At 43.3% G+C, this 19,661-nt stretch overlaps 1 protein-coding gene across 1 annotated transcript in view; it reads left to right on the top strand.

The window, feature by feature from the left end:
* Positions 1-19,661, top strand: part of MMP28 (matrix metallopeptidase 28) — an 85,800-nt gene that overhangs the window by 22,460 nt on the left and 43,679 nt on the right. Inside the window, exon 2 of the mRNA XM_088446325.1 lies at positions 8,760-8,833. Within this exon, the coding sequence (XP_088302451.1) occupies positions 8,760-8,833 (74 nt within the window). The remainder of the gene's footprint in view (positions 1-8,759; positions 8,834-19,661) is intronic.

Here is a 19,661-nt window from a genome sequence, read left to right as displayed (position 1 = left end):
ACGCAGCTACACTACTAATGGCACACAACTCTGCAGGGCTGCCATCAGAAATTGTGGGGCCCAGGACTGTCAAAATAGGCAGCCCCCCTCCCATACAGTACAGAAACCGTGAGATGCCAATGATATGCCTCCAAACAGATATATATATATATATATATATATATATATACAGTATATTACATACACACATATATATATTTTGACTAAGTCTATATAGCCTATGTGAGGAAGTACAGTCTGTCTCTCCAGCCCTGCGCTCTGCCGTTTCCAGCCCCCTTCTGCCACACTGCAGCATGCACAGTGTTGGTCCAGCCAGCCCCCTACTTCCTCAGCCAGGCAGCATATGAATTTTCTTACCTTTTGTTCCAGGGTAGGTCCGGTCTTCTGTTCCATGGTTAGGGTTGTCTAGAAGGGCGCTGCGGCTCCTCTCTCCTTTAGTGGCGTGGAGACGTCGTGACGTCACAAACGCCGGATAATAAACTTTATTGTTCATGCGGACAGGCACCTCTTACATGCCGTGCGAGGCAGTAGCGGCGGGGGGGCCTCATTCATTTGCAGTGGCCGGGCATCAGACAGGAGGCCCCTTTTTGTCTTGCTCTGGCAATAGCGGCGGGTGGGTGGTAGGAGCAGGCTGGGCCCCCCTTCTTTGGGCCCGGTACAGTAGTCCCAACAGTTTCCCCCTGATGGCGGCCCTGCAACTCTGATTCAGGCCCAATATTCTGTGGCTTTATACAAGTAAATGTAGTACTAAAACAGGGGTTGTTGTGAGTCTGAGTTATGCATTATGTACACTATGTAAAACATACTTTTCTTTTTAAGCATAATTATTTGCTAATAATTATACAATACTTGCTTAGTAAGTTCTGTTTGATTTTATATATAAGATCATTTCTGGAAAATACTAAATAATTTAACATCATTGGACAAAATATAATAATAAAGGTGCATACACACACAATGATTTTTTGAAAGATTATCGATAACGCTATCGTTTATCATTCAATCGTTGAAAAAAACATTTACTTTTCTGAGTTAAAACGATGAACGATTATCGTTCACGTTTGTAGTTCAGTCAGACTGACCAACTCAACGATTTTCAGTAAGGGAATATGCAAAAATTGTTTGTATTTAGTAAATGAACGATTTTTGTTAAGTTTTTCAAGGGAAAAAAAATTAACAAAAATCGTTTACTAAAATCGTTCATTTACTAAATCGTTGTGTGTGTGTGTTTGTGTATGTGTGTATGCAGATTTACAAATAACAAATATTTTTATTTACGTTACAAGGTGCATGTTTCATTTTATTTATAATGAGGAATCTTTTTCTGTTATCCACCCCAAGCAGCAGTTAATGTGTTTTCACTCTGGATGACTTTATAGATACTTTCCAAGAAGTTCAAAACATGTGATGGGTAACATTTTCCAGATGTACATTGTACCAAAGGGGAGATGAGAGTGAAAATTCTATCTATCTATCTATCTATCTATCTATCTATCTATCTATCTATCTATCTATCTATCTATCATTTGTTTTAGTGCATCAATTAAACACCATTTATTTGTTATTGCATTATATCATACAACTTAACACATTCATTATTATTCAATGCTTGTTTCATGTTTAATTCTGTTTTTTTTTTCAACTATAGAATGTTATTATTTTCTTTCCGCATACAATATAAAAACCTCATAAAATAAAGGACAGAACGTAAATAAAAGGTGAGAGAAGAGAAGGGGAGGTCAGTTTATATAACATAAGGAAAATAAAAAAATATTGAAAAAAAAATAAAATAACATAAGGAAGGGGAATTCAACATTCAAGTGGTAAATTAACTACCACCCGGCAATCATAAGAAGTACAAAACGCTAGGAGACCTGGATACTGCATACTATTAGACTAAAGGGACACTTTTGCAGGGCGAGGTGCTCTGTATGATAGGAGTGTCATTGGAACCATTTGGTTACATCACATGTCTATTTTGCTGCTTGTTGGCTGTGCAGCTCATATTAGAGGCAGATTATGCTTGGTTGTTCTCTGCACCAAACCAAATGTATTGCAGTCTGCACTACAAGGTCAGATTATCTGACAACAGATTCCATTTTGACAATTATGGGCCTGATTCAGACCCACTCGCGAGCGGCTGTCCGATCGCAAGTTGGTCGATGGTCTGCACTGAGCATGCGCACGACGGAGGGAGCTCCATCGTGCGCATGCGCGAGACGCGACGAGCGAAGGAATTTCCTTCGCTCGTTGTGTCTGATCAAAGGGGGCGTGCTGTCGATGTTGATTGACAGCACGCCCCCTTTGGTGGGCGTGCCGGGGGCGTGCCTCCCAGACAGGGGGGCGTACCCAAGGGAACGCCTACCGTCAGAAGCCGGCCCACTGACATCACTAGTGATGTCAGTGGGAGTGATTTTGGCTCTGATAGAGCCACAATCACTCCAGGGCTTGTGGTCCACAGGCTTCTGGTCGCACTGGCGATGGTCGCGATGGTCAAGACCATCGCGACCATCATCCTGCACGCTCGTATGAGCTGTGGGTGGTGACCCACAGCTATACGAGCGTCCAGGAGGACGCTCCATTTTTATGGAGGACGGCCCTCATTCAGAGCGAGCGCTCTGCTCAGAGCGTCCGGCTCTGAATGAGGGCCTATGTTTCAACTTGGTAAAACTGATCAGATTTGATAGGGTATATGCCTTGCTTTAGGTCCCATATAGGTTGTAGATTTTGGCTAATCAACTGTACAGAGGCAATGATTCAATGGTAGCCATTCTCTCATAGTCTGTCCTGGCTCCCCAACAGTGGCAGTATCTGTAACATTCAGTGGGCCTGTATTCCACTTAATTACATAACTAATTAAAAATGCATTTTGGGCAATTTATATATTTGATTACAATCTGATAAGGGTTTTGCCAATTTTTGTTTTTGTCTGGCAATTTAATATTTATTCAATTGTTTTTTTGTATCAGTGTCATCCCAGACAGCTGTTCCCATAAATGGAAGCTTCAGGGATTTACAGGCAAGATATCACCAGTACTGTAGATGAGGATGTAAAGGGTTTCTTTTTAATCCTGATCAATTATATGGGCCTGATTATGAGCCGCACACGCAAACCGCACACAGGGCCAATGTACGCGTACTGGAGCGATTATTTGCAACTGTGCATTCGCAAAAATTTTAAAACCGTACTCTGCATGCTTTACAGGGAGTGTACGCACAAAGGTGCTTTTGTGATCGATTCAGACAGTGGCCCATATTCCATTTGAGTGGATCCGCAATACTTTTTCGCCTCCCGGACTTTTCGCCTGTTTGACAGGCGGACAAGTATTGCGTGCGTGCCTGCGTATTCAATTTGAAAGTAGGCGAAAACGGGACCTGGCAAAACATAAACAAGCGGAAAGTACTGTCAGATTTGGGGAAATTAGCCTGACAGCCCCCCAAAAGATGCTCTGACATGGGGTTAGGTATGGTACCCCCCGATTTGGCTTGCTGTTATGTTGAAAAACTCGTGAAAAATCCACCTTCCGCAAGACCCTGCAATGAAAAAAACACCTGGGGCATACTTGGGGACCCCCCCCCAGAGTCAAGTTCGCTAGTTTTTAACTTTGTCCCCCAACATTTTTTGTTTGCCCCCAAACTCAGTGATTTTTGGGGTGTTGTTTTTTTTTTTTTTTTGTAATTTTTTTTTTGACACAGTTTACATTTTGGGGGACTGTGTGAAGGCTGCACAGGGGGTTCCCGCAACGTTGCACCCCAAAACCCCAATTCTGCACTTTTTTCCGCCTGCTATTCATAAGCAAAACTTTTCCGCCTATTACATTGCATTGACTTTCCTCCTAGGCGAAAAGTCTTCCAAACTGAATACGGAGTAAAATCAAAACAGGTGAAAATTACGTAATCGGCGAAAAGTTTCCACCAAAAACCTGCGAAAACGGCTTTTACTGCTCAAATTGAATACGGCCCAGTATCGGAAAAGTGGCAGAGAAGTGATGGGCATTGCTGGGCGATGACTGAGAGGTAGCAAGTAAAATGGACAAAAATGGACATTTCAGTGCATGTATTATGGGAGGGTCAAGGGAGTATCTATGCAAATGGCTGTTCACAGATGTTCGACCGCTCACTTAGGAGGCCATGCTCAATAGAGAAACTGCTCCTGCCATAGGGCTAGTGCAAGTTTCAATGGTGCAACAATTGTGGCGTGTAAGGAAGCGCTAATTGGTATTACAGTATGCATTAGCCAGGGGCGTAACTAGAACTTTTAGTGCCCCATAGCAAAATTTTTAAGGCCCCCCCCTTAACTTAGGTCTCAAGCAATGCCCACAGTAGTTCCCCTAAAACACTAAATGCCCACTGTAATGGTGCTCCTTATGCAATGCCCACTGTAATGGTGCCCCTTACGCAGTGCCCCCAGTAGTAAGGCCCCTGTAGTGCCCCCTGTAGTGACCCAGATTATGCCCCCAGTAGTAAGGCCCCTGTAGTGACCCATATTATGCCCCCAGTAGTAAGGCCCCTGTAATGCCTCCATATTATGCCCCCAGTAGTAAGGCAGGCTCCTGTAATGCCCCCGTATTATGCCCCCAGTAGTAAGCCCCCCCGCACACCGACATACATACAAAAAACCCCACATGTTTACCTTAAACCCTGCTCCAGTGCCTGCTGCCGTCTGTCCCCGGCGCCCGCTCTTCGTAACTATGGGAGTGACGGCATGACGTCACTCCCATAGTGCACTGCAGAACCAGGAAGCCGGAGCTCAGGAGTGAGCTCCATCCTCTGGCTTCCGCTGGTGCTGGGGGGGAGAGAGAAGAGAAGGAGCCAGACGCCCGCTGGTAATACAATCTCAGTGGGCGCCCAGTAAGTGAAGGGTGCAGGGGTGCAATCGCTGTGCCCCATAGCAACCGCACCCCCTGCACCCTCCGTAGTTACGCCACTGGCATGAGCTCTAAAAGTGGGCGTCTTAGTCCTTGCACATTCAGCCGCCAGATGTGTAGAGCATTTTCATAAACTCCCAGATGGGTCGGTGGACGCTGCTATGTACAGTATGCTTTTGTGTACAACTCAGAATCCGTCCCTATGTGTGGATATCTCACTATTTCAATACTAGTTTACTACAAATTTTTGTTTTCTATACAGCTTTGAATAAACTGGATACTATTATCTGTGATATGTCAAATCCAAAGATTCGTTCTTTCTGTGTTTGTTGATTACTACTATTGAGGCAAGATCAGGGTAAGGGTGCCATTTCCTGGGGATAAATGGTTGGACTTGTCATGCAGCAGCCAATTAGTAGTATACCAGTTCAGGGCCTTGGCACAAGTATCCGCAGCTAGTTTTATTAGCAGTACAAAAATAAACCAAACATAAAAGTAAATGCTGGCCTGTCCGGCTCTAACTAAACAAAATTATTCCCTCTCTCAGAATGGGGAGACTTAACGTCCCCCTCACAAAACAAGTCTTTAGCACAGCACTTACATTCAGTAATAGTAGTGTCTCTCAACAGGCCTATGACCTGTTCCCCAGGCAGTGAAAGACCGACACACCCTTTATCAGCCTCTCACAGGTGGTCTAGCAATCAAGGTTGGTAATCAGCTTCTGACAGACCAGCTAAAAACCTTGTGGTTTTGTCACACTATGTTCCACGAATAGTATTTATTTGATTTATTTATTAAATTATTTTATATAGCGCAAATATATTCCACAGTGCTTTACAATGAGAATATTTGGCCATTCACATCAGTCCCTGCACCAAAGGAACTCACAATCTATATTCCCTACCACATGTACACATACACACTAGGGTTAATTTTTTTTTTTTGTTTGGAGCCAATTAACCAAACAGCATATTTATTTTTGGCTTGTGGGATGAAACCAGAGTGCCTTGAGGAAACACACACAAGCACAGGGAGAATATACAAACTCCATACAGTTAGGGCTGTGGTGAGAATCAAGCCTACGACCTCAGTGCTGCGAGTCAGTAATGCTAAGCATTACACCATCCATGTTTATATTTAGTGTATCTAAAATGAAAGTACGTGTCTCAGCTTATCATACTCTGGCTAAGACTAAGGGGAGAGATGTACTAAGCCTTGGAGAGAGAGAAAATGGAGAGAGATAAGTACCAACCAATCAGCTCCTGTCAGTCTACAGGCTGTGTTTGAAAAATGACAGCTAGGAGCTCATTGGTTGGTACTTTAGGTCTCTCCATTTTATCTCTCTCTCCAAGGCTTAGTATACAGTATCTGCTCACTAGTCTAGTATATGTTTTCATTGGGAAGGCCTTGTCATCATCCTGATGGAGCAGTGGTGCCTTGGTCGAAGCTGATGAGAAGGTTGCAGGAATCCGGATTTGCCAGTGCTCCTGGTTGATAGGCCCCATGGGTGCATGAAAATGCATAGTGGAGGAAGGAAGGACCCGACGCCAAAATCTAGAGTAAAGACAGGAGAGTACTATGAACTCTGAATATCCTACAATGTTGTTTATTTATTTGCCCTGGGGTTATGGCTATACAAGAAAAAAACTTATACCCCAGCAGTAAAACTGGGACTTTTGGCACTTTTTAATTTTTTTTTAAACTAGCACTTTTTATTTCTTACACCTTCACTGCACCTTTTTATGTCAGTGCGTATGTGTGCGCATATTTTTGGAAGGGTTTTGGATTAGGCCATTATGGGCGACTCTTGACCCAAGTAATTGGTGTCTCAATCCTTAGAGGGAGAGCTAAAGAATCTGTTTAGTCTGGGAAGCGTAGGCCAACCCTGAAAGGGGCAACCATGAGCATCTTGCAGCAGAGGGAAGCCTGAGGACCCTTGCCCCCTCAGGGTGCGTTTGGCTCCAGGGGCCAGAGATGTCAATGGAACTCCTAACTTTGATGAAATAGAGCCTGAAAATTCCTTCCGCCCCTACATAGACCTTTGGTGCCAGAGGGATGGGGAGAAATGGGGCCTTTCTCATTTGGAGAAGGTCCAATGACCCAAGCCCCCAGCAAAGTTGTTTTTCACTGTACTGAGTAATTTGGAGCATGCTCCTTAGGTTTAAAAAGAAAGTCATGTCTCTGTAAATGCTGAGCCATTCTGTACTAATACTGTAGAAGGAAGGTATATCCCTAAAGATACATGGTCTTCAAAAATAGTAACTTCTGCTGAAATCACTATCTTGTCATATTGGACAAGTAATTTAACAACATTGGCTATTACAGACTGAAAAAAAAGATTCTTTATACTGTTAAGGTCAATGGGTGAGGAGGGCAGCTGAGTCTTTCATAAAGTGCAGGAAATAGTTTACTATTCTCTCCTTTCATTAACAAAAATCAATGACACAAATGAGCTGAGGTCACTACAATTATCCTCGTCGAACTTTACAGTAACTGATCAATGTGGCCAATCCTTGAATATATTTTTTACTTAACATTATATCAAAATAACTGACAGCTAGTATATTGACCATGTATGTTAGCTACAAAGTGTAATATACACACACCACAAACATATAGGTCTGACTAGGCATCCTGTTGAGGAAACCATGTTCTTTGTTTTATTTCTTGCATGGAACAAAAAACTCATTGAGCTATTTCTTGGCTCCCAAATCATCTTACAGGAAAATCCTAATTTCCCTCTGTCTCTACCAATATCCTGGACAGAGGATGGTGACATGTAGCCATTTCTGTTGTGTGAAATTCCTCTGCATATTGTCTTAATGTGTTGAAGTCAGGAAGTTATGGTGGATATTGTTGTTTATGTAATACACATAAATGTGATTAGCCATGTATACAAACACAAATAGGAAATTCATATGATTACAGTTACTAAGATAAACTCATGTTTAGAAAGGGTCTAGTGTAACCTATGCAGTAGGTAAAGGTGCCACACAAGGAAAGTGAGTTGAATACATATTAGAGCACAGAGACGTTTGTCTGCTCCCTGCTAGCCCTCCAGTGTGCCCTAGAACCTATTGGTAATCTGTCAGTGGTCACTAGCTTGGCACACAGTACCCGTTGCATTTACAGTCATCACTGGTCCCAACTGTACTTTTACTGCAAGCTGCCTATCATGAACGTGGTGGTATAACTATTTCAGCTGCGGCTGGAATGCCAAAGGTTGGTTACTTCACTTTTCTTCAACTTGTTTTACTTTTGGCATTACTGCCAACATCTGACGTTACAAGGAATCGTTGGCTCCTTGGATGTGCATCTATACGTCATATTATGCAGATTCAGTGACAAAAGCAGATTGGACACCATAATGTGGCATCACTCAATAATACAAGCAAAATTTACATCATGAAGCACACTCTAGTGTCTCCCTCGATTGATGCATTAATCACATATAATTTTAAATATTGGGTGCAATAGATCCAATGTGATGCAGTAATTCCAATATCATGAAAAAGCTCATGATTTCCTCAGAGACCTCAGACCTGGCGTTTGGTCGCTGAAACCCTGGACTTTTTGCACATTTCTTCTCGTCACCTCAGGAAGCTGCAAACAGAAATGTAGACACCGGCGGCTCTCTTGCTGAAACGGAGCAAGAATTGAATTACTCTGTTGTGCACCCATTAGTTAAGCCGCCTAAAAAAAAAATCAATTAAATTCCCCCTTAATGTCTAATGCAGCAGGCATATTCCTATCCGCAAAAGTATTATGTGCTACATCTGGTTGTATTATTCAGAGGTAAAATATTGATTGTGTCTATAAAGCATAAATAGTTGCTATGAAATGCACACCCTAATTCTATTGTTATTCTCTTGGTTTTTTTTTTCCTTCTAGGTGTTTCTCATGAAATATGGTTACCTTAAAGGAGAAAAGGACTACAGCACATCACAGCTTGCAGCAGCAGTGAGGTAATGTGAAACGTATCTTTAGGAGTTAAATCTTATTATTATTTTTTTTATTGAGAGTTTTGAAAAAGTAAAGGTGCTGAAACACTGTTCTACTAATACTGAGATACAAAGCTGTACCAGCAACTATACCTTTAGCCTTTCCACGAGAAACAAAGCACCTACACACAGGAGAGAATTTTCTCTTGTCATGCTGGTAGCTCTAGGTTATTTTCTTACACATCATTATTTGCGGGTACTGTAGAACTTTTATATAGGGACGAGAGCACTGTGGGCCTGATTCAGACCCGATCGCTGAGATGCATACTCTCGCTGCTGTCGATGGTATGCATTGTACGCTTGCGTATGCATTGTGCGCATACCTTAGTGAAAGTTCACAATGCATTCGCTCGCTACACATAGACAGCCCAGCAGAGTGAGTGACCGGGGAAGCCGTTTGTAGGTGGTAACGGGCTGGACATTAAAAACGGGGGAGTGGAGGTGCAAATGCAGGTATGCCTGAGCATCTCAATGGCGTTTTAGAGGTGTGCATAATTATAAGACCGCATCATAGTACACGTCACCTGGCTTGTTTTTACACTGAAGTGCTCGCAGTGCTTGCGGTAGGGTATGGTCAACCTCATGTGCTGCGATGGCATCCTATGTACCGATGGTTGCATAGACTTCCTGGATATGACGTGCACAAGTGGGCGTCTTAAAACAGGCTGGTGGGTGTCTGCATACACTATGTGATCGCTCTCTAAGAAATACTGGGCGTGCTAATGCATTGCTGTACGATAGCACTGCCTACGCAATTTGCATACACATCGTGCGAGCGATCGCATCTAGTGAGCAGCTCTGAATCAGGCCCTGTGTTTACAGTACATAGCATTCTATAGTATAAAAAAAACAATCATGTTCAGTGATCTCTATATTAATAAAATAAAAATAATACAATTTCCAATTTCGATATAATCCACCACCAAGCTCAGCCTGCCAACCCCTAGGAGTGCCCGCCTGCTACCCAGATGACATATTCTAAACCTTTTTTTCTTATTCATTAGCCGGGATACTCTTTGTTACCCAGGTTAAAGACTGGACCCTGAAGTACACCTGCAGCCTTAATTTTTTTACATTGTCCTCACCTACTGTATAACCTGGATAATTATGCAAATTAGGAGTAAATGACAGTGCAGACAGGTGTATTCTCATACTGTTTGGAATGGGGTATATCAGGAGTAGACTGACTTACAGAAAATAAATCAGTATAGCTTCCACTTGAGTTTCAGAAATCACTGCAGAACAGAAGGGGTGATTCAGCTGCGTGTGGATCATTAGGTCTACAATAAAAAGGTAGACAATGTTTAGGTAGACAATACAAGTTAGACAGGCAATAGGTCGACAGGTTCTGAAGGTCGACACACTAAAGGTCGACTAGTAAGACGGTCGACAGAGTCATTAGGTCGAAACATAAATGGTCGACACATAAATGGTCGACTCTCTCTCTCTCTCTCTTTTTTTTTTTTTCTAGCCCTAATATTCACCCTAACCCTCCCCTTGGTGCCTAACCCTAACTCTCCCTCATAGTGCCTAACCCTAACCGTCCCTTCTAGTGCCTGACCCTAACCGTCCCTTCTAGTGCCTAACCCTAACCCTCCCTCCTGGTGCCTAACCCTAACCGTCGGGGTAAGTGCTAAGTGCCTAACCTAACAAAAAAAAAAGTGTCGTCCATTTGTGTGTCGACCTAATGACCATGTCGACCGTTACTGTGTCGACCTTAAGACGCTGTCGACATTCAGACCCTGTCGACCTATTGTCTGTCTAACTTGTATTGTCTACCTAAACATTGTCTACCTTTTTATTGTAGACCTAAAGACCGGATACCAATCCAGCTGCGGACGGATATACTATGCAGCTGCATTAAGGTAATGCAGCAGGAGGCATTACTCCTCCTGTATGCGTTACTGATCCGAGCTGCGTCCAAGGATGCAGCATCTGATCATCTGTGATCCCTTCGGTGGGCTGAGTGACCATGGATCACGCAAGCCGGCCACCGCAGATGGGTAAAAGGCCAGGAAATCTCTGTCAGCTGATGGAGATCCTTGGCTCTCCACTCCCCCCAACAGTGTCGATACGCCTCTGTTTTGGGAAACAGAGACCATCACCACCCGCTCCCCATCCAGAAATGGCAGCAGACGGTCAATCACTGAAATAAGTTAAAAAGCAAATAGACTCACTCAAACCGCGCTTCCCTAGTTATTACAATATAATAATAATAATAAACCATAAACAAAGCTTAAAAAACATGAATCCTCCGAATATAAAGAGGGCATACACAATGGTTATAAGTCCAAAGGAATCTAGGGAGGTAGGGTCTCCAACCCGAATCAACTATACAGCTGGATCGATTGTAGGCAACGTGTCCTTAATGTCCTAGTTGCGAGTTAGTCGACCTTCTTCCCCAAAAGGGTAATCCTCAAATTAAATGGGGGAAAAAAGAAAAGAAAAAGGTTGATCGTGTAGTATGTTCCCACACAATGAATAGTTCTCTCAAAGAGGTGGTAAAATCTTCAATCCGTGTAAGAGATTTAAATTCATACAGAGGAACCCTGCCATAAAGGTATCTTTATGTGCAAAATATTGTATGTTACGGCTCAATTATCGCACCACCCGTGTAGAGAGATTATATAGATGCAAGTGGTATGCACCCTACTCACAATTAATAATAGTTGATTGTTCACATAAAGGTATTTTTAAGGTCTCTTCTCTCTCCTGATCTATGCCTCCTCAAACCGTCAGGCTTCCCAGTGCTGTTTGACTTAAACCTGGTTCAATGCCAATGCTGGGGCATAAATTACTACTCCAGTGTACAGGATCTCTAGTGACTACAGCAGGGTTTCCTAAACCTACACTCCCAGCACCTGAGGGAGGCTCTTGATTTTTCGGGTAGCACCCCGCACCCCTGGAAGAGAAGGTACTCCTCCCGCATCTCGGCCACTTAATTTTTTTTTATGTTTGTTTTTGAAAAATTATAAAAGAATACTCAATTTAAAAAAAGTGTGGGGATGGGACCTAGTGACCCGCTACCATCACCACCCAACTATATCTCCTCTCTGTGCTTCTCCCAGGGAAGAAATTACTAAAGTATGTGTGTGTGTGTTGAGCATTTTATATAGTGGTCTCTCCACACTAGCAGCTTCCTGTCTGTGTGCTAGCAGATTCTTGCCTATGCACTAGCAGCTCCTGCCTGTGGGGAACAGTGTTTGGGTGTTTTTCCTTTCACTTTTGAGTGTTTTTTTTTTTTACTGGTTTTCTTGGTTTGCAGCAGCCTATTTGCAGGGAAATTTGCAATGTTAAGGCATACATGCCTACTCTCCCGATTTGGTTGGGAGCCTCCCGAAAATCGTGTGCTGCTCCCGACCTCCTGTAAAAGAAAGCTTGCCTCCCGGCCCTGATTGGTTGCTATGGGCAACATCTCCACTTAGTAAATATACCCCTAGCTGTGAAAAAAAGTTCCTCATGCATGCAATGATAAAAAACCATGGCTGTAAAATTAAGCTTTAGGCGAAATATTGAAAATCCACACACTGGAGACTAGGGCCCTGATTCAGAGCCGGACGCTCTGACCAGAGCGCTCGCTCTGAATCAGGGCCGTCCTAGTTAAATTTGGAGCGGCCTTTTGGACGCTCGCATAGCTGTGGGTTACCACCCACAGCTTATGCGAGCGTCCATGATGATGGTCGCGATGGTCAAGACCATCGGGCTTGCGACGAGACCCTGCGGTAGGGTCTCGCTGCCGCAAGCCCTGGAGTGATTTTGGCTCTATCAGAGCCAGAGCTCCCTTCGTCGTGCGCATGTGCATTTGGGTACCATCGACCCGCTTGCGAGCGTCCTGCGCTCGCGAGCGGGTCTGAATGAGACCCTAGGCGTCTTAGTGTCCTGCTACAGCACTTGGTCACCTTCTTATATTTGTCTGTAAGGGGCTAAAAGAAGCTCCCTGACAACTGCAGAGTCCTACTAATAATTGTTGTGTACTGAAATGAAACCTGATAGAATTCTGGGTAAGAATTTATATTGATATAGTGGTATTTGGTGTTGGTATTTTTGGCCATATTGGGTATTCTAACTAAAGGTATATTATTTTGATGAAGCTGAAGTGGTCTGAAGAATTGTTTGTGTGTGAGCTGGCATGGTAATATTACCTGATCATGCAGCTGAGCAGTGGGAGTCAGAGGAGTCAGAGGTCTTTGAAGTAATAGGAGAGAGAGGTGATTATAGAGGTCTGAGGAATGAGACACAGCCAGAGATACAGTACATGACAGAAAGAGAGAGCTGTGTATCAGATGAGCTCAGGGAAAGACAAGAGCTGACAGGAATAGTGAAGGTACCACAGAACAGCAGCCATCTTCATTCTGTGGACGATCCTGAGGGGCCCGGGAGCTGTCACCACCATTCATATTTGGTCCTGTGTTCTCCGAAGAGGAAGGAAACTTAAGATACTGTATCATGCAGAGTATAGACTAGTCAAGTTTTAAGTAAATGTCAGTTTATAAATATGATTTTAGGTCAGATTACAAGTAAAGCCACCTGTTATGCTTATCACACAGTTTTGTAGATTTAAGTATGACAGCCCACATGTTTTCTGGCTGCGTATGTGTTTTTCTGCCTGTCTTTAAGTACTATTGATATATATATATAATTATATATATATATATATATATATATATTTTTTTTTTAAGTTAAAAAATTAAAGATGCGAGGACAGCTCCAGAGAAAGTTTTTCAGTAACCACATGTGGTTACTTGTCTCATAGGGGTGTACATGGGAACTTGGGTGACCATTACTCTCCTGCCAGTGGCAAACACAGGATTTCTAGAGGGGGGTTTTCAAATGCTTGATTTTAAAGCGAGTGTGGTGAGTCCATGAAGAGGGCAGAATTAGTACTTAACCAGCTTTAATATGCGTCATACAAAGTGTATTGTGTGTATTAATTCCAAGCATACAGGACCAGCGATCACAATAAGCCATTAGATGCAGCAGTAGGGCCATCCTGCCTGAGCTGGATGTGTTTATATTAGATGTGGGCGCCATTCCAGACCATTGCAGCAGGTGCGGGAGCCTGGAGGAGCAGCAGAAGAACCTAGCACTGCCCTGGACATATATGTACATATTGGGCTCTATAGCAGTGCATCCCTAATAGTGCATGTTTTGCAGATCTTCTAGTTGGTGCACAGGTTATTTATTACTTGCTGATGCATGTTAAAAGATCCACAGGTGGTGCTAATAATTTCATTTGTGATACTGAGAAGAACAAGCAGCACTAGTAACAATCTATTATATTACTATTTCTACTGTGGTCATGTGTGCGCTGGAGAGGGGGGTTTGCAGGCAGACAGAAACCCCCCTTTGCGTTTGCCTATGCCTGCATGTCCTGAATTTCAAACTACATATAAGTTACTGTACAAGGATACTGTACTTAATGGGGTCATAAATCGGTAGACACTTTTCTGCTGATGAAGTGCTGTATTTTTGATGAGCCACAAACAGTTACCAGATTACATCAAACCACTTGAATATATCTTTAAGAGCAATCACATACACTTCTATATAAATAACCTGAAACTATCTTATCTAATCATGCTCAGACTAATTACTTTTTTCTGCATCTTTACATGAAGCACCTGTTCTGCATAAATTAAATAAGCTGCAAAAAACGGAACTCCTCATCTTTCCCCCAGCCAAGGCCCCCTCTACTCCCTCTACTCTCACTCTGTTAACAACATTTTGCTCTCCTCCATTCCCCAAGTACGGTGTCTGGGTGTCACCTTTGATTCTGCCCTTTCTTTATCCCCCACACACACAGTCTCTATCACAATCCTGCAATCCACCTCCACAATATTTCTAGAAACTGGTTGGCCCAGGGGACCCCAAAAATAAAATGGGATACTCCCTCCCGAGGGACCGCCAGCCTGGGGCTATTCCCTGCCTCCCTGGTGACAGTGGATGCAGGGTTTTCAGAATAGTTACTAATATTATTTGTTAAAGGTGGGCTACAAGTACAAGCAAGCCTGCCCTGGCATGCCGGCACTTGTGGAACAACATGTGCCAACATGCTCGGACAATATGGGCTCACTGGCACTTGTAGTCCGTCTGTAAATACAATATTAAAATAACCCCAGTACAGACACATACTGAAGGTTATAATTCTTCACAATAATAATAATAATAATAATAATAATAATAAAAATATAATAAAAATAAATAATAATAATAATGAAAAAGAAACTAGAAACTATTTCATACTTAACAAACCATTGGGTGGACTCCTCTTTGTTCCATGTAGGCATCCATAGATCTTGGTAAAATAAAGAAAATGCAAACGAGTCCACCGGACATGCACTGCACATTCTGTACAGTGCTTAACCCAAAATGACTGGTCACTACCATTGTCATGAATGGAGAAGCGCTGATTGACTTTGTGCTTTCATGCTCTCAGCCAATCAGCCACGCTTTCCCTTTTCATATCAATGGCAGTGACCAGTAATTTTGGGTTATGAACAGTACATAGTGTACAATACATGTCCATGGGGTTCGATGCTCATTTTATTATTTTAACAAGACCAATGGATGACTACATAGAAAAGAGGATTTCAAAGGGTTTTTTATCATTATTTTTTTAACTTAGGGCCAACTACACAGTGCCATGTCTCTTGTTCTACCAACATTGTATCTCCTTTCTTGTTTTGTATGCTTCATGCATTTCTCAGTGTTTATTTACTTATGTGTATTCATTCTGCTCATTCTACATGCTTGCTATAATCCTCAGTATCTGAATAAGGTCATGTTTTTGAAATATTTAGGCTGCAATATAATTGTATTTGACCAGGAGGTATGTTTTTGGAGATGTTTGTGCTCCAGTTGGGGTTATAAAAATGTAAGTTGGCCTTCATACTGTTGTAATGCTTCAGTAATATTACAACAGCCATCATTGTCCCATCGATATCCTCCTGTTGACAGCATGAAGGTCAACACAATAACTACTTTCCATAGTATAGGAACGAGTTAGTTATTTTTTTGCTTGATTTTCATGCTGCTGACAGGAGTAATTTGGACAGCACAACACTCTACAAACTGAATATATGAACTGAAGTAGTCCTTACTGTGATACCTCACTGCCTTATGTGCTAAGTGTGTGATAGATCCTGGGATATGTCTTCCTGTGTAAAGTAGGTATAATGTAGTAGGTATAATGTCATAAAGACCAGTTACCACCCCACCCACCTCCCTCTAGCATTGCTGTACACTGTTCTCTTTGTTACTGGTTTATAAAACAAAGGGCTTGCTATTGGAAGAGAAAAAACACTTGATGTCTTGTTCTCATCCTTTCTATTGCCATTTTCATATCTGCTTCTGTCTGTGACACTTCTAAGGCAATAGGAAGGGATTATGAAAGGATTCTTCACCTTAAGGGAGTTATTTATTAATGATAGGATCCTAGACCCGATAATTCTAAATAATTATTGCAATAACAAATGACAGATCACTCAGATGTACTAATAATCACTCTTTAGCAATCCCTTCACTACCTCTTTGGGAGCCGTGTGCACTACTGCGCATTTGTGACCTGATCCAACAGATCCCTCCTGGTGCTTTTTGCAAAGTGGAGCTCATAGGCCAAGGATGGCCAACCTGGTCCTCGAGATCCCCTAACAGTTCACATTTTCCAGACCACCTAGCTGGTGTACAGGTCTAGTCATTACTAACTGTCACATTCTACAGATCCACAGGTGGTCTGGAAAACATGAACTGTTAGGGGATCTCGAGGACCGGTTTGGCCACACCTTCCATAGTCTATCGTGGCCCATACTTCCTGGAGCTTGGTAAATTCATAAAAAAAACAGCCTTCATAGAAACCTATGGTTGCTGCTTTTTGCGAGCGAAAATGTTGAAACACAGCAGATATCTGCGGTCCCCTGCGTGTAAATGCCCCGGACACTTAATATTTGCTAGTACCCCCTCCCCCTCCCCAAAAGCACCTGCAAATATTAGTTAATAGGCCCCGAAATACAATGTAACAGCTAAATATGAGGTGGATACAGCCTATCATAATAAGAGCCCTCATGCAGGAGTGACTTACTGCACATGTCTATGTTGGCTGCTGTTCAAGTGGCTTGAGTGTATATATTTATGCAAGATACCTCCTGTATGTAGGCCTCCTGTTTGGGTATCCTTAAAACATAAATTTGAAAATAAAGTCCTATAACTAAATAATTTTTCAATTTGGGTTCCCCAGTAATGTCTACCTGAACATTTGTATTCTGAGGATTATGAAGCATTTTAATACCCACACACTGATAGTGTGCCAAGCTCAAAATGACGCTGCCACATCACTGGGAATTTGTAGATTGTGTTGTGATTCCGCTCACACAGAGAACCAGTTTGCAAAGTGAGTGACAGGTAGTCAGCATTTGGTGGAGTTAACAGGGGGGGGTTCAGAAAAACGCAGGTGTGTCTTACCGTTTAATTGCCATTACATGGGCGTGCATAAATTAGCCGTTGTGCTCACATACGCAGCATGAGAGCTTTGTGTCAGTGGGTGACCCTATGCTCGGGTGAACTTTGGAACTATTAGCATATTTATTAAGCTGCGATCGCATACCAAATTGCAGCTGGGATTGCGTTAGCGTCCATCTCTGAATCAAGCGAATAGTTTTTAGGACAAAATTGTATAGTGTACTGGAAGCATGACTGGTATAATCTTTGTTGATACTGTACTCAGAACTATAGTGTGCTGTGGTCATCTACTACCTGACTCTGTAAAGTGCTTTTAGTACTATTGTTAGCCTGCAGGAGATGATGAAAGTGGAGTGCTGCACAGTACTGAAAGATGGATGTGTAGTGGGACACCTGCTGTAATGGATGCCAAGTGCTGAACAGCCCAGGTGCAGGGCCGGCAACAGAAATCATGGGGCCCGGTACACCCATTCTTTTAGGGGCCCCCATTCCAGGGTTTCTGGCAGAAACAGGCCAGTTGCTTGAGAGTCTGCCTTACCCTATATGTGGTATTTCTGGGGAACCTCTGAGCCCCCACAGTTTCCCTCCATGCCCTCACAGTGTCCCTCCACACTGATCTTATTCTATGTATGCCTGCTGCTGCATCTCTGCTTGGGTGTCTTTTCCTCAGCTTGTCATGTGCTGGATCCCCTCTTGTCTCTCGGTTCTGGCTTAACTCTGCCGGTTACTTGATTCTCAAATTACTTAACCTAAGCAGCATGGGGCTGGTATTCGCTCCTCTGCATAAGCATATTTTATATAAGCATATTTTTATATTATATTATAATATTTTTTTTTATTTCTTACACATAAGCTCCATATCCCACTGTGCTCCCCCATCTGACACTATACTCGCTTATACATCATCCCACAATGTGCTCTTCTATTACCCATTGTGACCCCCATCCCATACTGTGTGCTCTGCCATCCCCCACTGTGCTATCCCATCCCCACTCTCACAATACTGTGCTATCCAATCCCCCATCCCCCCACTGTGCTATCCCATCCCCCTCTCACACTGTGCTATCTCATTCCCTCTCACACTGTGCTATCCAATCCCTCACTGTGCTATCACATCCCCCCTCACACTGTGCTATCCAATCCCCCACCCCCCACTGTGTTATCAAACTCCCCATTGTGCTCTCCCATCCCTTCTCTCACACTGTGCTATCCCATCCCCCATTGTGCCCTCCCATCCCTCATTGTGTGCCCTCCCATCCCCCACTGTGCTACCCCCCCCTCTCACACTGTGCTTCCCCCATCCTCCCTCTCACACTCTCCTGTCCCATCCCCGATCATATATTTTGTATACCCCTTCCACTTGCATCAGACTCTTTGGATCACTGGCTGAGAGATCCGAGGAGTCATCAGGCAGCAGCCCCGTCCCTACCACAGTGCTGAGCTTCGCCAAGCACCTGCAGCAGACAGTAAGTGTGACACAGACCGGGCCGGCCCTGCTAGTATAAGTAATGTATATGCAGCATGCGGCTGCAGTTAATTTCATGCCTGCACCCAGCTGATCACTGCAGCAGCAGTGCAGGCAACGGTACACTCCGGTGCCCCCTAGGACCTCTGGGCCCGGTACAATTGTACTCCGTGTCGCTAGGCCTGCCCAGATGGTAGATGCTTGGGATGAATGCAAACTGAATGGGTGCAGGAAGCACTTATACACAGGTAGCCGGTTTTAGAGTCAGTATGCACTAGAATGTAGGACACTGGATTCAGATGTTGATGCACTTTGTAAGCGCAGGATACTGGAAGCTGATTCAGATGCAGATGCAGTTTGTAAGAGCAGGACAATAAAATCTGAGTTTGATGCAAATACTGGAACAGAGCTGGCGGCCACTGCAACCAGGAGCCTGCTCCCAGAGAGAAAAGAGTTGTTCTTGCAAATAGCTGGACACAGGAGATGGTTTAAATAGGGCGCACCACCGCCTCTTGGCTGGGAAGGTCATGTGAGTGCAGCTGCTGTTAAGACCCTGATGTGTGACAGATTCAATTGGCCTAAGTTGCAAGTAGAGTTCTCCCCAAGAAAAAAAAACAAACAAACGTAAAGCTGGCCATAGACTTCACATTATTGTGCAGCCAACATAGACAATGGTTGGAGCGATGAGACGATAATTGGAGAGCCTCCATACACTGCAAGATGTATAGAGGTGATGTCTATACAAAGTCTGAAGTTGGCTGATCGGACAAGTTTGACAACCAAACATTCCAGACCATTTTTCAGCCATTTGCAGACTGTAAATAATTATAGTTTAGTGCCATATACTGAACGATAATCATTTATGCCAGTCAT

Source organism: Taudactylus pleione, unplaced genomic scaffold (genome assembly GCF_031769625.1).
Source record: "Taudactylus pleione unplaced genomic scaffold, aTauple2 ptg000397bl, whole genome shotgun sequence".
Classification (NCBI taxonomy): domain Eukaryota; kingdom Metazoa; phylum Chordata; class Amphibia; order Anura; family Myobatrachidae; genus Taudactylus; species Taudactylus pleione.
Note: the sequence above shows the minus strand (reverse complement) of the source record. Positions and strands in the feature narration are given on the sequence as shown.